General features: G+C 42.8%; 1 protein-coding gene across 1 annotated transcript in view; it reads left to right on the top strand.

The window, feature by feature from the left end:
• Positions 1–7598, top strand: part of LOC139397174 (Fc receptor-like protein 5) — a 46411-nt gene extending 38813 nt beyond the window's left edge. Inside the window, exons 11-14 of the mRNA XM_071144044.1 lie at positions 1172–1293; positions 2981–3063; positions 6916–7147; positions 7410–7598. Of these exons, the coding sequence (XP_071000145.1) occupies positions 1172–1293; positions 2981–3063; positions 6916–7147; positions 7410–7598 (626 nt within the window). The remainder of the gene's footprint in view (positions 1–1171; positions 1294–2980; positions 3064–6915; positions 7148–7409) is intronic.
• The last annotated feature ends 12142 nt before the right edge of the window (positions 7599–19740 follow it).

Raw genomic sequence — 19740 nt, 5'->3', positions numbered from 1 at the left:
GCTTGTTTAGCCCCGGCCTACTAACTTTTAGCTTGTTAGCATCGGCCTGCTAACTGTCTGAATCGATGTGTCCCCAGCCAGCCCAACCACTCACTGGACCCATATGTTCACTTGACTACACATGCCTCTCTCTAATATCAATATGCCTTGTCCATTACTGTCCTGGTTAGTGATTACTGTCTTATTTAACCGTAGAGCCTCTAGCCCTGCTCAATATGCCTTAACCAACCATGTTGTTCCACCTCCTACATATGCGATGACATCACCTGGTTTAAACATCTCCAGAGACTAAATCTCTCTCTTCATTACTCAATACCTAGGTTTACCTCCAATGTACTCACATCCTACCTTACCTTTGTCTGTACACTATGCCTTGAATCTATGCTATCGTGCCCAGAAACCTGCTCCTTTTACTCTCTGTTCCGAACGTGCTAGACGGCCAGTTCGTATAGTCTTTAGCCGTACCCTTATCCTACTTCTCCTCTGTTCCTCTGGTGATGTGGAGGTTAATCCAGGTCCTGCAGTGCCTAGCTCCACTCCCATCCCCCAGGCTCTCTCATTTGTTGACTTCTACAACCGTAAAAGCCTTGGTTTCATGCATGTTAACATTAGAAGCCTACTCCCTAAGTTTGTTTTACTCACTGCTTTAGCACACTCGGCCAACCCAGATGTCTTAGCCGTGTCTGAAATCTGGCTTAGGAAAACCACCAAAAACGTTGAAATATCCATTCCTAACTATCCGCCAAGATAGAACTGCCAAAGGGGGCGGTGTTGCAATCCACTGCAAAGATAGCCTGCAGAGTTCTATATTACTATCTAAGTCTGTACCCAAACAATTTGAGCTTCTACTTCTAAAAATTCACCTTTCCAGAAACAAGTCTCTCACTGTTGCCACTTGCTATAGACCTCCCTCTGCCCCCAGCTGTGCCCTCGATACCATATGTGAATTGTTGCCCCCCATCTATCTTCTGAGCTTGTGCTACTAGGTGACCTAAACTGGGACATGCTTAACACCCCGGCCATCCTACAGACTAAGCTTGATGCCCTCAATCTCACACAAATTGTCAATGAACCTACCAGGTACAACCCCAAATCAGTAAACACGGCACCCTCATAGATGTCATCCTAACTAATTCGCCCTCCAAATACACCTCTGCTGTTTTCAATCAAGATCTCAGCGATCACTGCCTCATTGCCTGCAGTGGGTCTGCGATCAAACGACCACCCCTCGTCACTGTCAAACGCTCCCTGAAACACTTCTGCGAGCAAGCCTTTCTAATCGACCTGGCCGGGGTATCCTGGAATGACATTGACCTCATCCCGTTAGTAGATGACGCCTGGCTATTCTTTAAAAGTGCCTTCTTCACCATCTTAAATAAGCATGCCCCTCTCAAAATGTTTTGAACTAGGAATAGATATATTCCTTGGTTCACTCCAGACCTGTCTGCCCTTGACCAGCACAAAAACATCCTGTGGCGTTCTGCATTAGCATTGAATAGACCCCATGATATGCAACTTTTCAGGGAAGTTAGGAACAAATATACACAGGCAGTTAGGAAAGCTAAGGCAAGCTTTTTCAAACAGAAATTTGCATCCTGTAGTGCTAACGCAAAAAAGTTCTGGGACACTGTAAAGTCCATGGAGAATAAGAGCACCTCCTCCCAGCTGCCCACTGCTCTGAGGCTAGGAAACACTGTCACCACCGATAAATAAGCATTTCTCTACGGCTGGCCATGCTTTCCACTTGGCTACCCCTACCCCGGTCAACTGCCCGGCACCCTCCACAGCAACCCGCCAAAGCCCCCACCATTTCTCCTTTACCCAAATCCAGATAGCTGATGTTGTGAAAGAGCTGCAAAATCTGGACCCCTACAAATCAGCCGGGCTAGACAATCTGGAGCCTCTCTTTCTGAAAATTATCTGCCGAAATTGTTGCAACCCCTATTACTAGCCTGTTCAACCTCTCTTTCGTATCATCTGAGATTCCCAAAGATTGGAAAGCTGCCGCGGTCATCCCCCTCTTCAGAGGGGGTGATACTCTAGACCCAAACCGCTACAGACCTATATCTATCCTACCCTGTCTTTCTAAGGTCTTCGAAAGCCAAGTTAACCAACAGATTACTGACCATTTCGAATCCCACCATACCTTCTCCACTATCCGCTATGCAATCTGGTTACAGAGCTGGTCATGGGTGCACCTCAGCCACGCTCAAGGTTCTAAACGACATCATAACCACCATCGATGAGACATTACTGAGCAGCCGTATTCATCGACCTGGCCAAGCCTTTCGACTCTGTAAATCACAACATTCTTATTGGCAGACTCGACAGCAACTACTTCTCTGATAGAGTTCATTGTGTCAAATCGGAGGGCCTGTTGTCTGGACCTCTGACAGTCTCTATGGGGGTGCCCCATGGTTCAATCCTTGGGCCGACTCTTTTCTCTGTATACATCAATGACGTTGCTCTTGCTGCTGGTGATTCTCTGATCCACCTCTACGCAGATGACACCATTCTGTATACTTCTGGCCCCTCCTTGGACACTGTGTTAACTAACCTCCAGACAAACTTCAATGCCATACAACTCTCCTTCCGTTGCTTCCAACTGCTCTTAAACGCAAGTAAAACTAAATACATGCTATTCAATCGATCATTGCCCGCACCTGCTCGCCCGTCCAGCATCACTACTCTGGACGGCTCTGACTTAGAATACGTGGACAACTACAAATACCTGGGTGTCTGGTTAGACTGTAAACTCTCCTTCCAGACTCACATTAAGCATCTCCAATCCAAAATTAAATCTAGAATCGGCTTCCTATATCGCAACAAAGCATCCTTCACTTATGCTGCCAAACAAACCCTCGTAAAACTGATCATCCTACTGATCTTCGACTTCGGTGATGTCATCTATAAAATAGCCTCCAAAAAAAAAAAAAAAAAAGAAAAATTAGCTCTGTTGTGGAAATTTCACACCTCTCAGTTGCTGATGCTGTTGATGGCGGCCGCAGAGTCTAAAGATAAGTCCGTTGGTGTGAAAAGGGAAGGAGAGAAGAGAAAGGAGAAGTACAGAGATGGACTGACAGGGTTGTGGTTATTCACCACAGCTGAAGAGAGCATATTTTTCTTTCCACCATGACGTTCTGATGAACAGGGTCACTAGGTAAAGAGAGAGGAGAAAGATGAGAGAGGGACAGTGGAGCTGATCCAGTCTACTACAATGAAGACCTCCAACACCACAGGAACAGTTATAGACCCCAACAGGTCTCAGTGTTTAATGTGTAGTTACAGTGCCTTGCGAAAGTATTCGGCCCCCTTGAACTTTGCGACCTTTTGCCACATTTCAGGCTACAAACATAAAGATATAAAACTGTATTTTTTTGTGAAGAATCAACAAAAAGTGGGACACAATCATGAAGTGGAACGACATTTATTGGATATTTCAAACTTTTTTAACAAATCAAAAACTGAAAAATTGGGCGTGCAAAATGATTCAGCCCCTTTACTTTCAGTGCAGAAAACTCTCTCCAGAAGTTCAGTGAGGATCTCTGAATGATCCAATGTTGACCTTAATGACTAATGATGATAAATACAATCCACCTGTGTGTAATCAAGTCTCCGTATAAATGCACCTGCAGTGTGATAGTCTCAGAGGTCCGTTGAAAGCGCAGAGAGCATCATGAAGAACAAGGAACACACCAGGCAGGTCCGAGATACTGTTGTGAAGAAGTTTAAAGCCGGATTTGGATACAAAAAGATTTCCCAAGCTTTAAACATCCCAAGGAGCACTGTGCAAGCGATAATATTGAAATGGAAGGAGTATCAGACCACTGAAAATCTACCAAGACCTGGCCGTCCCTCTAAACTTTCAGCTCATACAAGGAGAAGACTGATCAGAGATGCAGCCAAGAGGCCCATGATCACTCTGGATGAACTGCAGAGATCTACAGCTGAGGTGGGAGACTCTGTCCATAGGACAACAATCAGTCGTATATTGCACAAATCTGGCCTTTATGGAAGAGTGGCAAGAAGAAAGCCATTTCTTAAAGATATCCATAAAAAGTGTTGTTTAAAGTTTGCCACAAGCCACCTGGGAGACACACCAAACATGTGGAAGAAGGTGCTCTGGTCAGATGAAACCAAAATTGAACTTTTTGGCAACAATGCAAAACGTTATGTTTGGCGTAAAAGCAACACAGCTCATCACCCTGAACACTGTCAAACATGGTGTTGGCAGCATCATGGTTTGGGCCTGCTTTTCTTCAGCAGGGACAGGGAAGATGGTTAAAATTGATGGGGAAGATGGATGGAGCCAAATACAGGACCATTCTGGAAGAAAACCTGATGGAGTCTGCAAAAGACCTGAGACTGGGACGGAGATTTGTCTTCCAACAAGATAATGATCCAAAACATAAAGCAAAATCTACAATGGAATGGTTCAAAAATAAACTTATCCAGGTGTTAGAATGGCCAAGTCAAAGTCCAGACCTGAATCCAATCGAGAATCTGTGGAAAGAACTGAAAACTGCTGTTCACAAATGCTCTCCATCCAACCTCACTGAGCTCAAGCTTTTTTGCAAGGAGGAATGGTAAAAAATTTCAGTCACTCGATGTGCAAAACAGATAGAGACATACCCCAAGCGACTTACAGCTGTAATCGCAGCAAAAGGTGGCGCTACAAAGTATTAACTTAAGGGGGCTGAATAATTTTGCACGCCCAATTTTTCAGTTTTTGATTTGTTAAAAAAGTTTGAAATATCCAATAAATGTCGTTCCACTTCATGATTGTGTCCCACTTGTTGTTGATTCTTCACAAAAAAATACAGTTTTAAATCTTTATGTTTGAAGCCTGAAATGTGGCAAAAGGTCGCAAAGTTCAAGGGGGCCGAATACTTTCGCAAGGCACTGTAGATGCATTTATACACCCCAATCTGTCTGTGTGTGTTTGTGTGTTCGTCTGATTCCAGTGTGGCTCAGTTGGGTTTGATTCCCACGGGGGACCAGTACAGGACAAAGTACAATAATGTATCAACTCACTACTGTAAGTTGCTCTGGACAAGAGTTAAATGACCAAAAATATATGTGAAATGTGTGACAGAGGAACAGAGGTGTTTAACAATGGGTGATGTTGTTCACATACAGCTACAACCTCACACAGACACAGATCTACTGCTCTGATACGTCTATGTGTGGGGTGGAGACAGCCTCTATTTTTAGTAATGCTATCAGTAAGGACATTTGGCATGATGGCTTTGGGTGTTCTGAGCATCATGCTATACTGTTTAAACGTCAGCAACTAGACCAGAGCATCATGTTATACTGTTTAAATGTCAGCCTCCAGAGCATCATGTTATACTGTTTAAATGTCAGCAACCAGAGCATCATGTTATACTGTTTAAATGTCAGCCACCAGAACAGAGCATCATGTTAGACTGTTTAAAAGTCAGCCTCCAGACCAGCTACTCTGGACCTGGTTATTACCAAGTGGCTTTCTACTGGGCCCACCCATAACCACAGCCATACTCTGGACCTGGTTATTACCAAGGGGCTTTCTACTGTGCCCACCCATAACCACAGCCATACTCTGGACCTGGTTATTACCAAGGGGCTTTCTACTGTGCCCACCCATAACCACAGCCATACTCTGGACCTGGTTATTACCAAGGGGCTTTCTACTGGGCCCACCCATAACCACAGCCATACTCTGGACCTGGTTATTACCAAGGGGCTTTCTACTGTGCCCACCCATAACCACAGCCATACTCTGGACCTGGTTATTACCAAGGGGCTTTCTACTGGGCCCACCCATAACCACAGCCATACTCTGGACCTGGTTATTACCAAGGGGCTTTCTACTGGGCCCACCCATAACCACAGCCATACTCTGGACCTGGTTATTACCAAGGGGCTTTCTACTGGGCCCACCCATAACCACAGCCATACTCTGGACCTGGTTATTACCAAGGGGCTTTCTATTGACATATCCTCTATTGTTGATGTTGCTTAATCTGATCACCACTTTTTACTAACTTTTTGCCAGTACAAACATTAATTAAATAAAAACACTGTAAATCAATGGCAAACATTGGTGCCTTAGTTGCAGTAAAGTTGAACAAGGTCACATCCAAATGGAGAGGCCCTTGGATGAGTGAGGAAACTAATAAATTAAAGAGAAATTGCAGAAAGGCAGAGGGAAAGTGGGAGTCAAAGTTGCAGGTTCATTTTGATATTCTGGCCATTATAAATGCCAGATGGGCTCATTTTACTAACCTGATCACTAATAATATGTCACTCCCTGACTGTAGAGAGCTTTTTATGTCTCTATTTTGGTTTGGTCAGGGTGTGATTTGGGTGGGCAGTCTATGTTCATTTTCTATGTTTGTATTTCTTTGTGTTTGGCCGGATATGGTTCTCAATCATGGGCAGCTGTCTATCATTGTCTCTGATTGAAAACCATACTTAGGTAGCTTTTTCCCACCTGGTTTTTGTGGGTAGTTGTTTTCTGTTTTGTGTTTGCACCAGACAGAACTGTTTTATTTTGTTCTACTTTGTTATTTTGTTTCAGTGTTTCAGGTTTAATAAATTATTATGAACACGTACCACGCTGCACCTTGGTTCACTCCTTCTTCATCAGACGAGCGTTACAGAACTACCCACCACAAATGGACCAAGCAGCGTGGTAACGAGGAGCAGAGGGTTCAGGACTCCTGGACTTGCGAGGAGATATTGGACGGACAGGGACCCTGGAGACAGGCTGGGGAATATCGCCGCTCGAAGGAAGAACTAGAGGCAGCGAAAGCTGAGGCGACGATAAGAGGTAAGGCAGCGCAGAGAGGCAGCAGGGAGATTGGCGGAGTCAGCAGACCTGCTTAACGGAAGCTGCGTAGTGCGCACGGTGTCTCCAGTGTGCGCTCATAGCCCGGAGCGCTATATGCCAAACCCCCGCAAGTGCCATGCGAGAGTGGGCATCCAGCTAGGGCGGATTGTGCCAGCTCAGCGTGTTTGGTCTCCGGTGCGTCGTTTCGGCCTAGGGTATCCTCCACCGGCTCTGCGTACTGTGTCTCCGGGGCGTTGGGAGGGTTCAGTTCGTCCTATGCCTGCGCTCCGCCGGTGCTGGGCGAAAGTGGGCATTGAGCCTAATGGAGCAGAGGTGCGAGTGTTAAGCACCAGATCTCCAGTGCTCTCCCACAGCCCGGTTCGACCTGTGCCTGCACTCTGGAGGGGCCGGGCTAAAGTGGTCATTCAGCCTGGAGGAGTGGTGCCAAGGCTGCGCACCAGAGCTCCAGTGCTCCCCCACAGCCCTGTTCATCCTGTGCCTCCTCTACACACCAGGCCTCCTGTAGTTCTCCCCAGCCTGGTGGGCCCTGTGGCAGCCCCACGCTCCAGGCTGTCTCGGCGTCTCCCCCCTCCAGAGTCCTCCTCCAGTTCGGACCCTCCAGAGTCGCCCTCCAGCCCGGATCCTCCAGCAACGCCCTCCAGTCCGGACCCTCCAGCGACGCCCTCCAGTCCACTACAAGGGTCTCCAATCCGGCCCCCGCAATGAGGGTCCCCAGTCCGAGGCCCGCTACGAGGGTTCGGCGGCGTGGGTCCCCGCCACCTAAGTGGGCCGAGCCAGAGGTGGAGCGGGGTCTACGTACCTCACCAGAACTGCCACCGCTGAGAAATGCCCTATGGGTTCTGGTTGTTACATCATTCATAACAAACAACATGTTACATCATTCATAACATAACATGTTACACCATTCATAACATAACATGCCGCATCGTTCATAACAAACAAAACACACGACATGTTTTTTTTTCTCTCATTTTTTTTCTTTCACCTTTATTTAACCAGGTACGCTAGTTAAGAACAAGTTCTCATTTGCAACTGCGACCTGGCCAAGATAAAGCTTAGCAATTCGACATACAACACCACAGAGTTACACATGGAGTAAACAAAACATACAGTCAATAAGTCAATAACAATAATAAATGAGGTGAGTTAAGTTAAGGAAATAAATAGGCCACGGTGGCGAAGTAATTACAATATAGCAATTAAACACTGGAATGGTAGATCGGCAGAAGATGAACGTGCAGGTAGAGATACGGAGGTGCAAAGGAGCAAAATAATAAATACCAGTATTTACCAGTATGGGGATGAGGTAGGTAGATAGATAGGCTGTTTACAGATAGGCTAAGTACAGGTGATCTGGAAACTGCTCTGACAGCTGGTGCTTAAAGCTAGTGAGGGAGATGTGAGTCTCCAGCTTCAGAGATTTTTGCAATTCATTCCAGTCATGGGCAGCAGAGAACTGGAATGAAAGACAACCAAAGGAGGAATTGGCTTTGGGGGTGACCAGTGAGATATACCTGTTGGAGCGCGTGCTACGAGTGGGTGCTGCTATGGTGACCAGTGAACTGAGATAAGGCGGGCTATACCTAGCAGAGACTTGTAGATAACCTGTAGCCAGTGGGTTTGGCGACGAGTATGAAGCGAGGGCCAACCAACGAGTGCTTACGGGTCGCAATGGTGGGTAGTGTATGGGGCTTTGGTGAAAAAACGGATGGCACTGTGATAGACTGCATCCATTTTGTTGAGTAGAGTGTTGGAGGATATTTTATAGATGACATCACCGAAGTCGAGGATCGGTAGGACGGTCAGTTTTACGAGGGTATGTTTGGCAGCATGAGTGAAGGATGCTTTGTTGCGATATAGGACGCCGATTCTACATAATTCATAACAAGCACAACATGCTACATTTCTTAACATGACTTGCTACATCATTAATTTTACAACATGCTACATCATTGATAACAAACAAAACATGCTACATCATTCATAACATACACAAAATGCTACATCAATTGTAATAAAAACAACATGCTACATCATTCAGAGCAAACAACATGCTATATCATTCATAGCAAACAACATGCTATATCATTCATAGCAAACAACATGCTATATCATTCATAACAAACACAACATGCTACATCAACATAACACAACATGTGACATCATTCATAACAAACAAAACATGCTACATCATTCATAACACAACATGCTACATAATTCATAACACAACATGTGACATCATTCATAACACAACATGCTACATCATTCATTAAATAACATGCTACATCATTCATAACAAACACAACATGCCACATCACTCTTATTTAATTAACATTACAACATGCTATATCATTGATAACAATCTAAACATGCTACATCATTCATAACATACACAAAATTCTACATCAATTGTAACAAACACAACATGCTACATCATTCATAGCAAACAGAACATGCCATATCATTCATAACAACCACAACATGCTACATAATTCATAACACAACATAACACATCATTAATAACAACCACAACATGGTACATCATTCATAACACAACATGCCACATCATTAATAACAACCACAACATGGTACATCATTCATAACACAACATGCCACATCATTAATAACAACCACAACATGCTACATCATTCATAGCATAACATGCTACGTCATTCACAACAAACACAACATGCTACGTCATTCATAACAAACACAGCATGCTACATTTCATAATAAACACAACGTTCTACATCATTCATAGCATAACATGCTACATCATTCATAACAAAGACAACATTTTACATCGTTCATAACAAACACAACATGCTACATTGTTCTTAACAAACACAACTTGCTACATTGTTCATAACAAACACAACATGCTACATTGTTCATAACAAACACAACTTGCTACATCGTTCATAACAAACACAACTTGCTACATTGTTCATAACAAACATAACATGCTACATCAACATAACACAACATGCTACATCATTCATAACACAACATGCTACATCATTCAAAACAACCACAACATGCTACATCATTCATAACAACCACAAAATGCAACATCATTCATAACACAACATGCTACATCATTCATAACACAACATGCTACATCATTCATAACACAACATGCTGCATCGTTCATAACACAACATGCTACATCATTCATAACACAACATGCTACATCATTCATAACACAACATGTTACATCATTATTAACACACACAACATGCTACATCATTCATAACACAACATGCTACATCATTCATAACACAACATGATACATCATTCATAACACAACATGCTACATCATTCATAACACAACATGCTTCATCATTCATAACACAACATGTTACATCATTATTAACACACACATGCTACATCATTCATAACACAACATGCTACATCATTCATAACACAACATGCTACATAATTCATAACACATGTTATATCATTATTAACAAACACAACATGCTACATCATTCATAACACAACATGCTACATCGTTCATAACACAACATGCTACATCATTCATAACACAACATGCTACATCATTCATAACACAACATGCTACATCATTCATAACACAACATGTTACATCATTATTAACAACCACAACATGTTACATCATTCATAACAAACTATTCATTTTGAAGTTAAGGTTTAAGGGTTAGAGTTGAAATTAGGATTGGGCTTGAATTTAGGGACATAATTGAAGTTAGAGTTGAAGAAGGTTGAAGTTAGTGATACAGTAATCTGGACCTACCTTAGTCTGTACATTAGGGTTAGTGATACAGTGATCTGGACCTACCTCGGTCTGAGCATTAGGGTTAGTGATACAGTGATCTGGACCTACCTCAGTCTGAGCATTAGGGTTAGTGATACAGTGATCTTCACCTACCTCAGTCTGTACATTTAAACCTTCTCTGATGGTGCTAAAACCCACCAGATATGGCTAAATTCAGAGGGACAATATCGCAAGACTTCGGGGAATGCTTGTGAAACAGACCCCTCAGACCAGGCCGGGGTTTGGGGTTAGAGAAGTCACAAAGAGAAGTGAAACATACTTCCTTAGTCGTTCATTTTCTAGAAATTTAAAGGCACAACCCAGATCTCCAGTAGTGGAACATGTTATTACTCCACTAGATTAGAGACAATGTCTTCAGTAGTGGAACATGTTATTACTCCACTAGATTAGAGACACTGTCTTCAGTAGTGGAACATGTTATTACTCCATTAGATTAGAGACAATGTCTTCAGTATTAGAACATGTTATTACTCCACTAGATTAGAGACAATGTCTTCAGTAATGGAACATGGTATTACTCCACTAGATTAGAGACAATGTCTTCAGTAGTGGAACATGTTATTACTCCAGAAGATTAGAGACAATGTCTTCAGTAGTGGAACATGTTATTACTCCACTAGATTAGAGACAATGTCTTCAGTAATGGAACATGTTATTTCTCCACTAGATTAGAGACAATGTCTTCAGTAGTGGAACATGTTATTTCTCCAAACTCATGAAAGTGACAAACTGACACATTTTCTAACACATTTTAGGAAGCTTTATTTGACAAGTTGGCAGCCATACAACGGTGTTGCTCAAGATAAACACCCACAACGACATTATAGAAAAATACACTTTCCAATTTCACATGAACACACAGAATATAACAGAGCAGCTCAATATAAAACACAATTAAGCCTTTCCAACAATCATCATGGACACAACACTACAACTGTCCTTCTGTTAGTAGTAATGAAGTCTTTACATCATTCATCATGGACATAACACTACAACTGTTCTTCTGTTAGTAGTAATGAAGTCTTTACATCATTCATCATGGACATAACACTACAACTTTCCTTCTGTTAGTAGTAATGAAGTCTTCACATCAGAGAGAAGAGAAAGGAGAAGTACAGAGATGGACTGACAGGGTTGTGGTTATTCACCGCTGCTGAAGAGAGCATCTTTTTCCATCCACCATGACGTTCTGATGAACAGGGTCACTAGGTAAAGAGAGAGGAGAGAGATGAGTGAGGGACAGAGGAGCTGATCCAGTCTACTACAGTGAAGACCTCCAACACCATGATGTTCTGATGAACAGGGTCTCTAGGTAAAGAGAGAGGAGAGAGATGAGTGAGGGACAGAGGAGCTGATCCAGTCTACTACAGTGAAGACCTCCAACACCATGATGTTCTGATGAACAGGGTCACTAGGTAAAGAGAGAGGAGAGAGAGATGAGTGAGGGACAGAGGAGCTGATCCTGTCTGCTACAGTGAAGACCTCCAACACCATGATGTTCTGATGAACAGGGTCACGAGGTAAAGAGAGAGGAGAGAGAGATGAGTGAGGGACAGAGGAGCTGATCCTGTCTGCTACAGTGAAGACCTCCAACACCACAGGAACAGTTATAGACCCCAACAGGTCTCAGTGTTTAATGTGTAGTTAGATACATTTATACACCCCAATCTGTCTGTGTGTGTTTGTGTGTTTGTCTGTTTCCAGTGTGGCTCAGTTGGTAGAGAATGGCCCTTGCAATGCAGGGTTGTGGGTTTGATTCCCACGGGGGACCAGTACAGGAAAAAGTTCAATAATGTATCAACTCACTGCTGTAAGTTGCTCTGGACAAGAGTTAAATGACCAAAAATATATGTGAAATGTGTGACAGAGGAACAGAGGTGTTTAACATGATGTTGTTCACATACAGCTACAACCTCAAACAGACACAGATCTACTGCTCTGATACGTCTATGTGTGGGGTGGAGACAACCTCTATTTTTAGTAATGCTTTCAGTTGTAAGAATATTTGGCTTGGTGACTTTGGGTATTTTGAGCATGCTATACTGTTTAAATGTCAGCCACCAGAGCATCATGTTATACTGTTTAAATGTCAGCCACCAGACCAGAGCATCATGGTATACTGTTTAAATGTCAGCTACCAGAGCATCATGTTATACTGTTTAAATGTCAGCCACCAAACCAGAGCATCATTGTCACACCCTGACCATAGTTTACTTTGTATATTTCTATGTTGTGGTTGGTCAGGGTGTGATCTGAGTGGGCATTCTATGTTACATGTCTAGTTTGTCTAGTTCTATGTTCGGCCTGATATGGTTCTCAAACAGAGGCAGGTGTTCGTCATTGTCTCTGATTGGGAACCATATTTAGGTAGCCTGGGTTTCACTGTGTGTTTGTGGGTGATTGTTCCTGTCCTTAGTGTTAGTTTGCACCAGTTTAGGCTGTTTCGGTTTTCATTACATTTATTATTTTGCACTGTTTGTATTTAGATTTGTGTTGCTATAGTCACAATAAACATGGATCGTAATCTACACGCCGCATTTTGGTCCGACTCTCCTTCTCATAAAGAAAACCGTTACAATCATGTTATACTGTTTAAATGTCAGCCACCAGACCAGAGCATCATGTTATACTGTTTAAATGTCAGCCTACCAGACCAGAGCATCATGTTATACTGTTTAAATGTCAGCCACCAGACCAGAGCATCATGTTATACTGTTTAAATGTCAGCCACCAGACCAGAGCATCATGTTATACTGTTTAAATGTCAGCCACCAGACCAGAGCATCATGTTATACTGTTTAAATATCAGCCACCAGACCAGAGCATCATGTTATACTGTTTAAATGTCAGCCACCAGACCAGAGCGTCATGTTATACTGTTTAAATGTCAGCCACCAGACCAGAGCATCATGTTATACTGTTTAAATGTCAGCCTACCAGACCAGAGCATCATGTTATACTGTTTAAATGTCAGCCACCAGACCAGAGCATCATGTTATACTGTTTAAATGTCAGCCACCAAACCAGAGCATCATGTTATACTGTTTAAATGTCAGCCACCAGACCAGAGCATCATGTTATACTGTTTAAATGTCAGCCTACCAGACCAGAGCATCATGTTATACTGTTTAAATGTCAGCCACCAGACCAGAGCATCATGTTATACTGTTTAAATGTCAGCCACCAGAGCATCATGTTATACTGTTTAAATATCAGCCACCAGACCAGAGCATCATGTTATACTGTTTAAATGTCAGCTACCAGACCAGAGCATCATGTTATACTGTTTAAATATCAGCCACCAGACCAGAGCATCATGTTATACTGTTTAAATGTCAGCCACCAGACCAGAGCATCATGTTATACTGTTTAAATGTCAGCCACCAGAGCATCATGTTATACTGTTTAAATGTCAGCCACCAGACCAGAGCATCATGTTATACTGTTTAAATGTCAGCCACCAGACCAGAGCATCATGTTATACTGTTTAAATGTCAGCCACCAGACCAGAGCATCATGTTACACTGTTTAAATGTCAGCCACCAGAGCAGAGCATCATGTTATACTGTTTAAATGTCAGCCACCGGTGCTGGCCATAACACTGTATAGCCCACTATCTTTACTGATTTCTCTGAACTATTGTCTATTGTCCTTTAGATCTATGATAAAATCATTGTGTTGGGTGATTTTAATATTCATGTTGAAAAAGAGACTGACTGTTGAATTTAAGAATCTTTTTAGCTATATGGACTTTATCCAACATGTTACTGGGCCCGCCCATAACCACAGCCATACTATGGACCTGGTTATTACCAAGGGGCTTTCTACAGGGCCCACCCATAACCACTGCCATACTATGGACCTGGTTATTACCAAGGGGCTTTCTACTGGTCCCACCCATAACCACAGCCATACTATGGACCTAGTTATTACCAAGGGGCTTTCTACTGGGCCCACCCATAACCACAGCCATTCCCTGGACCTGGTCATTACCAAGGGGCATTCTACTGGGCCCACCCATAACCACAGCCATACTCTGGACCTGGTTATTACCAAGGGGCTTTCAACTGGGCCCACCCATAACCACACTCTGGACCTGGTTATTACCAAGGGGCCTTCTACTGGGCCAACCCATAACCACAGCCATACGCTGGACCTGGTTATTACCAAGGGGCTTTCTACTGGGCCCATCCATAACCACAGCCATACCCTGGACCTGGTTATTACCAAGGGGCTTTCTACTGGACCTGGTTATTACCAAGGGGCTTTCTACTGGACCTGGTTATTACCAAGGGGCTTTCTTCTGGGCCCACCCATAACCACAGCCATACTTTGGACCTGGTTGTTACCAAGGGGTTTTCTATTGACATATCCTCTATTTTTTATGTTGCTTTATCTGATGGATTTATACTACCTTGTTGCCCACAGCTCAGGGTAATACTGAATGAAAATCCTACCCCCGCAAACCTATGTGAACTCTACACATCTAAATGCACCATATTTCAGAGATAAGATTCAACATTAGACTGGGTATCAGTCAAGACCTGACTAGAAGTCTGATGATATGTGTAGTAGACTACCACACAAAGGAAATATGGATTTATTTTCCCTGGTCGATACAGACGTGTTCAGGAAAGTGACATCACAACTTAACTTTATACCTGCCTTCTCCATCCTATCCCCACCACCTTCTACCTGCCTTCTCCATCCTATCCCCACCACCTTCTACCTGCCTTCTCCATCCTATCCCCACCACCTTCTACCTGCCTTCTCCATCCTATCCCCACCACCTTCTACCTGCCTTCTCCATCCTATCCCCACCACCTTCTACCTGCCTTCTCCATTCTATCCCACCACCTTCTACCTGCCTTCTCCATTCTATCCCACCACCTTCTACCTGCCTTCTCCATCCTATCCCCACCACCTTCTACCTGCCTTCTCCATGCTATCCCCACCACCTTCTACCTGCCTTCTCCATGCTATCCCCACCACCTTCTACCTGCCTTCTCCATCCTATCCCCACCACCTTCTACCTGCCTTCTCCATCCTATCCCCACCACCTTCTACCTGCCTTCTCCATCCTATCCCCACCACCTTCTACCTGCCTTCTCCATCCTATCCCCACCACCTTCTACCTGCCTTCTCCATCCTATCCCCACCACCTTCCTCAAAACAGTTTTTAATTGTATATCAGAAGAAGTACAAGTTGTTGTTAATCACTCCCTGTTCACAGACACTTTCCCCACTGCACTAAAATCTGTTATGGTGAAACCCTTTCTGGGGAAAAGGAATCTAGATTCCTCAGCTCTTAGACATTATCGGCCAATCTGCAACCTCTTAAGCAGAGTTCTGGATTAGTTGGTGTTCCAACAGCTACATTGTTTTTTTTTTAATTGCCAAATGTTTAAAAAAAAATCCTATCTAGTTTTGGTGCCCACCACAGCACAGAAACAGCCTTAGTTGAAGTGTTAAATGGTCTTAGAGCCAACACAGATGCCAAACAGCTCTCTGTCCTTGTACTCTTAAAAATGTTTATATATATAGCCTATCAATGTCTAGGCATACTGTGTAATAAAATCGATAATTGTGTACTAAAGACGTGAATGTGTTTTTGCAGAGCATACAACCATGCCGACAACCATCCGTGGAGATCAGTGGACAAAGGGCTGGACAACGGGCCGCACCGAAAAAAACGCATGATTCCCAAGAAAGCAGTTAGTTTTGCTAGATTCTTAACATGTGTTTCTGTACTCAGCTTTTGTGTGTTGGAGTCACTTTTAATGCTTAATTGATCTACCATTTCTATCATAGGCCACTGTAATCAATGGTGGCTCAGGGCGGTACCATTCTGCTCATATGTGGCGAGATCGTCAGGTTCACCCTGACATTTCCATTCCTCTTCTGACAACAGAACTTGACGAACTGCGAAGCCAGGCACAGCAAGGGCCACTGTTGGGGATTAATCAGAATTAATTGGATACATAGATAAGATGTTTTATTTTCATGATATGCTGATGAGTTATTTCTCATAAGAATATATTTTGTTGTACTATAGTGGTGGCCATTTGCAGTTATCTGTTCTCTGTCAGGACTAAGTTGCTTGGGCCGCAGAGAGGGGAGAGGTCAAGGTGTCATCATGTGTAAACATATATTTTAAACCATGTGAAGGGATGGTTGATGGGGAACGAATTATCTCTTGGCTCCACTGTGTCTGTGTGCTGTCACGCCCTACTTTTCCCATTGGGGAGAGGAGGATGGCAGTGTCTGGAACCATTCTATGTTCCCTCTCTCGTTGCCCTATCTTGACCTAGAGGCTCACTTTCCTCTCCGTGAGCTTGTCCAGAATTGGTTGTATTTAGGATGGGAGTATCTAAAATGACAATTTGATATATATCATTGGGTGGGGGTAATGTCTTGGTACCATTTTGTACCAAGGACGAGATAAGAGCTTTGTTTAGGAGACCAAACTGAACGATAATTTATAGCCAATTCTGTCTGGCAAGGGGATATTCCTCTCTGAAGTCTTTCTTTGTGTAGTTTGTCATGTCGACTAGGGGGGGTGGATCTTTTCTATAAAGGATCCCAGTTGCCATTATGTTGACCACTCTCAACTTTTCATTAGAGATACTGAACTGTTGAAAGTCAAAATGCTATTACAAAAGCTTAATTATTATTAAAGGTGAAGATTAAGCATAAGATTAAGCATAACTCTGACTGGTGTGTGATTTGCTCTCTCATCATTTGGTAATGAAGGAAATTTCCACGACACCACCCAGACCGTTATGCAGTTCTGCTCTTCCAAGGATGTGTAACCGAAGAGAGATTCCACAAGTGGACACAGAATACCAACTGGGATGGATCCAGAGGAAAACGTGGCTTACCAGTGAACCTCTGGGTGTTCATCATTAATACTGTGTCACGGACTGAAGTTTCTGCCCATGACTTATGCAACCCAGAAAAATCAATGAAGACAGAGTTAATGAGTACTTGAGGTCACAGATAAAGTCTGGACATGGCCTGCTCTCCCTTATGTAAGGAATTAGCCACTTTATTATAAAGGCTGTGTTTCCTACAGTATGTACTGTAGGCCGTGTTTACTACAGTATGTACTGTAGGCCGTGTTTACTACAGTATGTCCTGTAGGCCATGTTTACTATGTACTGTAGACCATGTTTACTACAGTATGTCCTGTAGACTGTTTACTACAGTATGTCCTGTAGACTGTTTACTACAGTATGTCCTGTAGACTGTTTACTACAGTATGTCCTGTAGACTGTTTACTACAGTATGTCCTGTAGACTGTTTACTACAGTATGTCCTGTAGACTGTTTACTACAGTATGTCCTGTAGACTGTTTACTACAGTATGTCCTGTAGACTGTTTACTACAGTATGTCCTGTAGACTGTTTACTACAGTATGTCCTGTAGACTATGTTTACTACATTATGTACTGTAGACTCTGTTTACTACAGTATGTACTGTAGACCATGTTTACTACAGTATGTACTGTAGACCATGTTTACTACAGTATGTACTGTAGGCCATGTTTACTACAGTATGTACTGTAGGCCATGTTTACTACAGTATGTACTGTAGACTCTGTTTACTACAGTATGTACTGTAGGCTCTGTTTACTATGTACTGTAGGCCATGTTTACTACAGTATGTACTGTAGACCATGTTTACTACAGTATGTACTGTAGGCCATGTTTACTACAGTATGTACTGTAGGCCATGTTTACTACAGTATGTAATATAGGCCATGTTTACTACAGTATGTACTGTAGGCCATGTTTACTACAGTATGTACTGTAGGCCATGTTTACTACAGTATGTACTGTAGGCCATGTTTACTACAGTATGTACTGTAGGCCATGTTTACTACAGTATTTACTGTAGGCCATGTTTACTATGTACTGTAGGCCATGTTTACTATGTACTGTAGGCCATGTTTACTACAGTATGTACTGTAGGCCATGTTTACTACAGTATGTACTGTAGGCTCTGTTTACTATGTACTGTAGGCCATGTTTACTACAGTATGTACTGTAGGCCATGTTTACTACAGTATGTACTGTAGGCCATGTTTACTACAGTATGTACTGTAGGCCATGTTTACTACAGTATGTACTGTAGGCCATGTTTACTACAGTATTTACTGTAGGCCATGTTTACTATGTACTGTAGGCCATGTTTACTACAGTATGTACTGTAGGCCATGTTTACTACAGTATGTACTGTTGGCTCTGTTTACTATGTACTGTAGGCCATGTTTACTACAGTATGTACTGTAGACCATGTTTACTACAGTATGTACTGTAGGCCATGTTTACTACAGTATGTAATATAGGCCATGTTTACTACAGTATGTAATATAGGCCATGTTTACTACAGTATATACTGTAGGCTCTGTTTACAATGTACTGTAGGCTATGTTTACTACAGTATGTACTGTAGGCCACGTTTACTACAGTTTGTACTGTAGGCCACGTGTACTACAGTTTGTACTGTAGGCCATGTGTACTACAGTTTGTACTGTAGGCCACGTGTACTACAGTTTGTACTGTAGGCCACGTGTACTACAGTATGTACTGTAGGCCACGTGTACTACAGTATGTACTGTAGGCCACGTGTACTACAGTATGTCCTGTAGGCCATGTTTACTACAGTGTGTCCTGTAGGCCATGTTTACTATGTACTGTAGACCATGTTTACTACAGTATGTCCTGTAGACTGTTTACTACAGTATGTCCTGTAGACTGTTTACTACAGTATGTCCTGTAGACTGTTTACTACAGTATGTCCTGTAGACTGTTTACTACAGTATGTCCTGTAGACTGTTTACTACAGTATGTCCTGTAGACTGTTTACTACAGTATGTCCTGTAGACTGTTTACTACAGTATGTCCTGTAGACTGTTTACTACAGTATGTCCTGTAGACTGTTTACTACAGTATGTCCTGTAGACTGTTTACTACAGTATGTCCTGTAGACTGTTTACTACAGTATGTCCTGTAGACTCTGTTTACTATGTACTGTAGGCCATGTTTACTACAGTATGTACTGTAGACCATGTTTACTACAGTAT

This window comes from Oncorhynchus clarkii, unplaced genomic scaffold, assembly GCF_045791955.1.
Source record: "Oncorhynchus clarkii lewisi isolate Uvic-CL-2024 unplaced genomic scaffold, UVic_Ocla_1.0 unplaced_contig_13801_pilon_pilon, whole genome shotgun sequence".
NCBI lineage: Eukaryota > Metazoa > Chordata > Actinopteri > Salmoniformes > Salmonidae > Oncorhynchus > Oncorhynchus clarkii.
The sequence above is the reverse complement of the archived record's forward strand: the minus strand, read 5'-3'. Positions and strand labels throughout refer to the sequence as shown.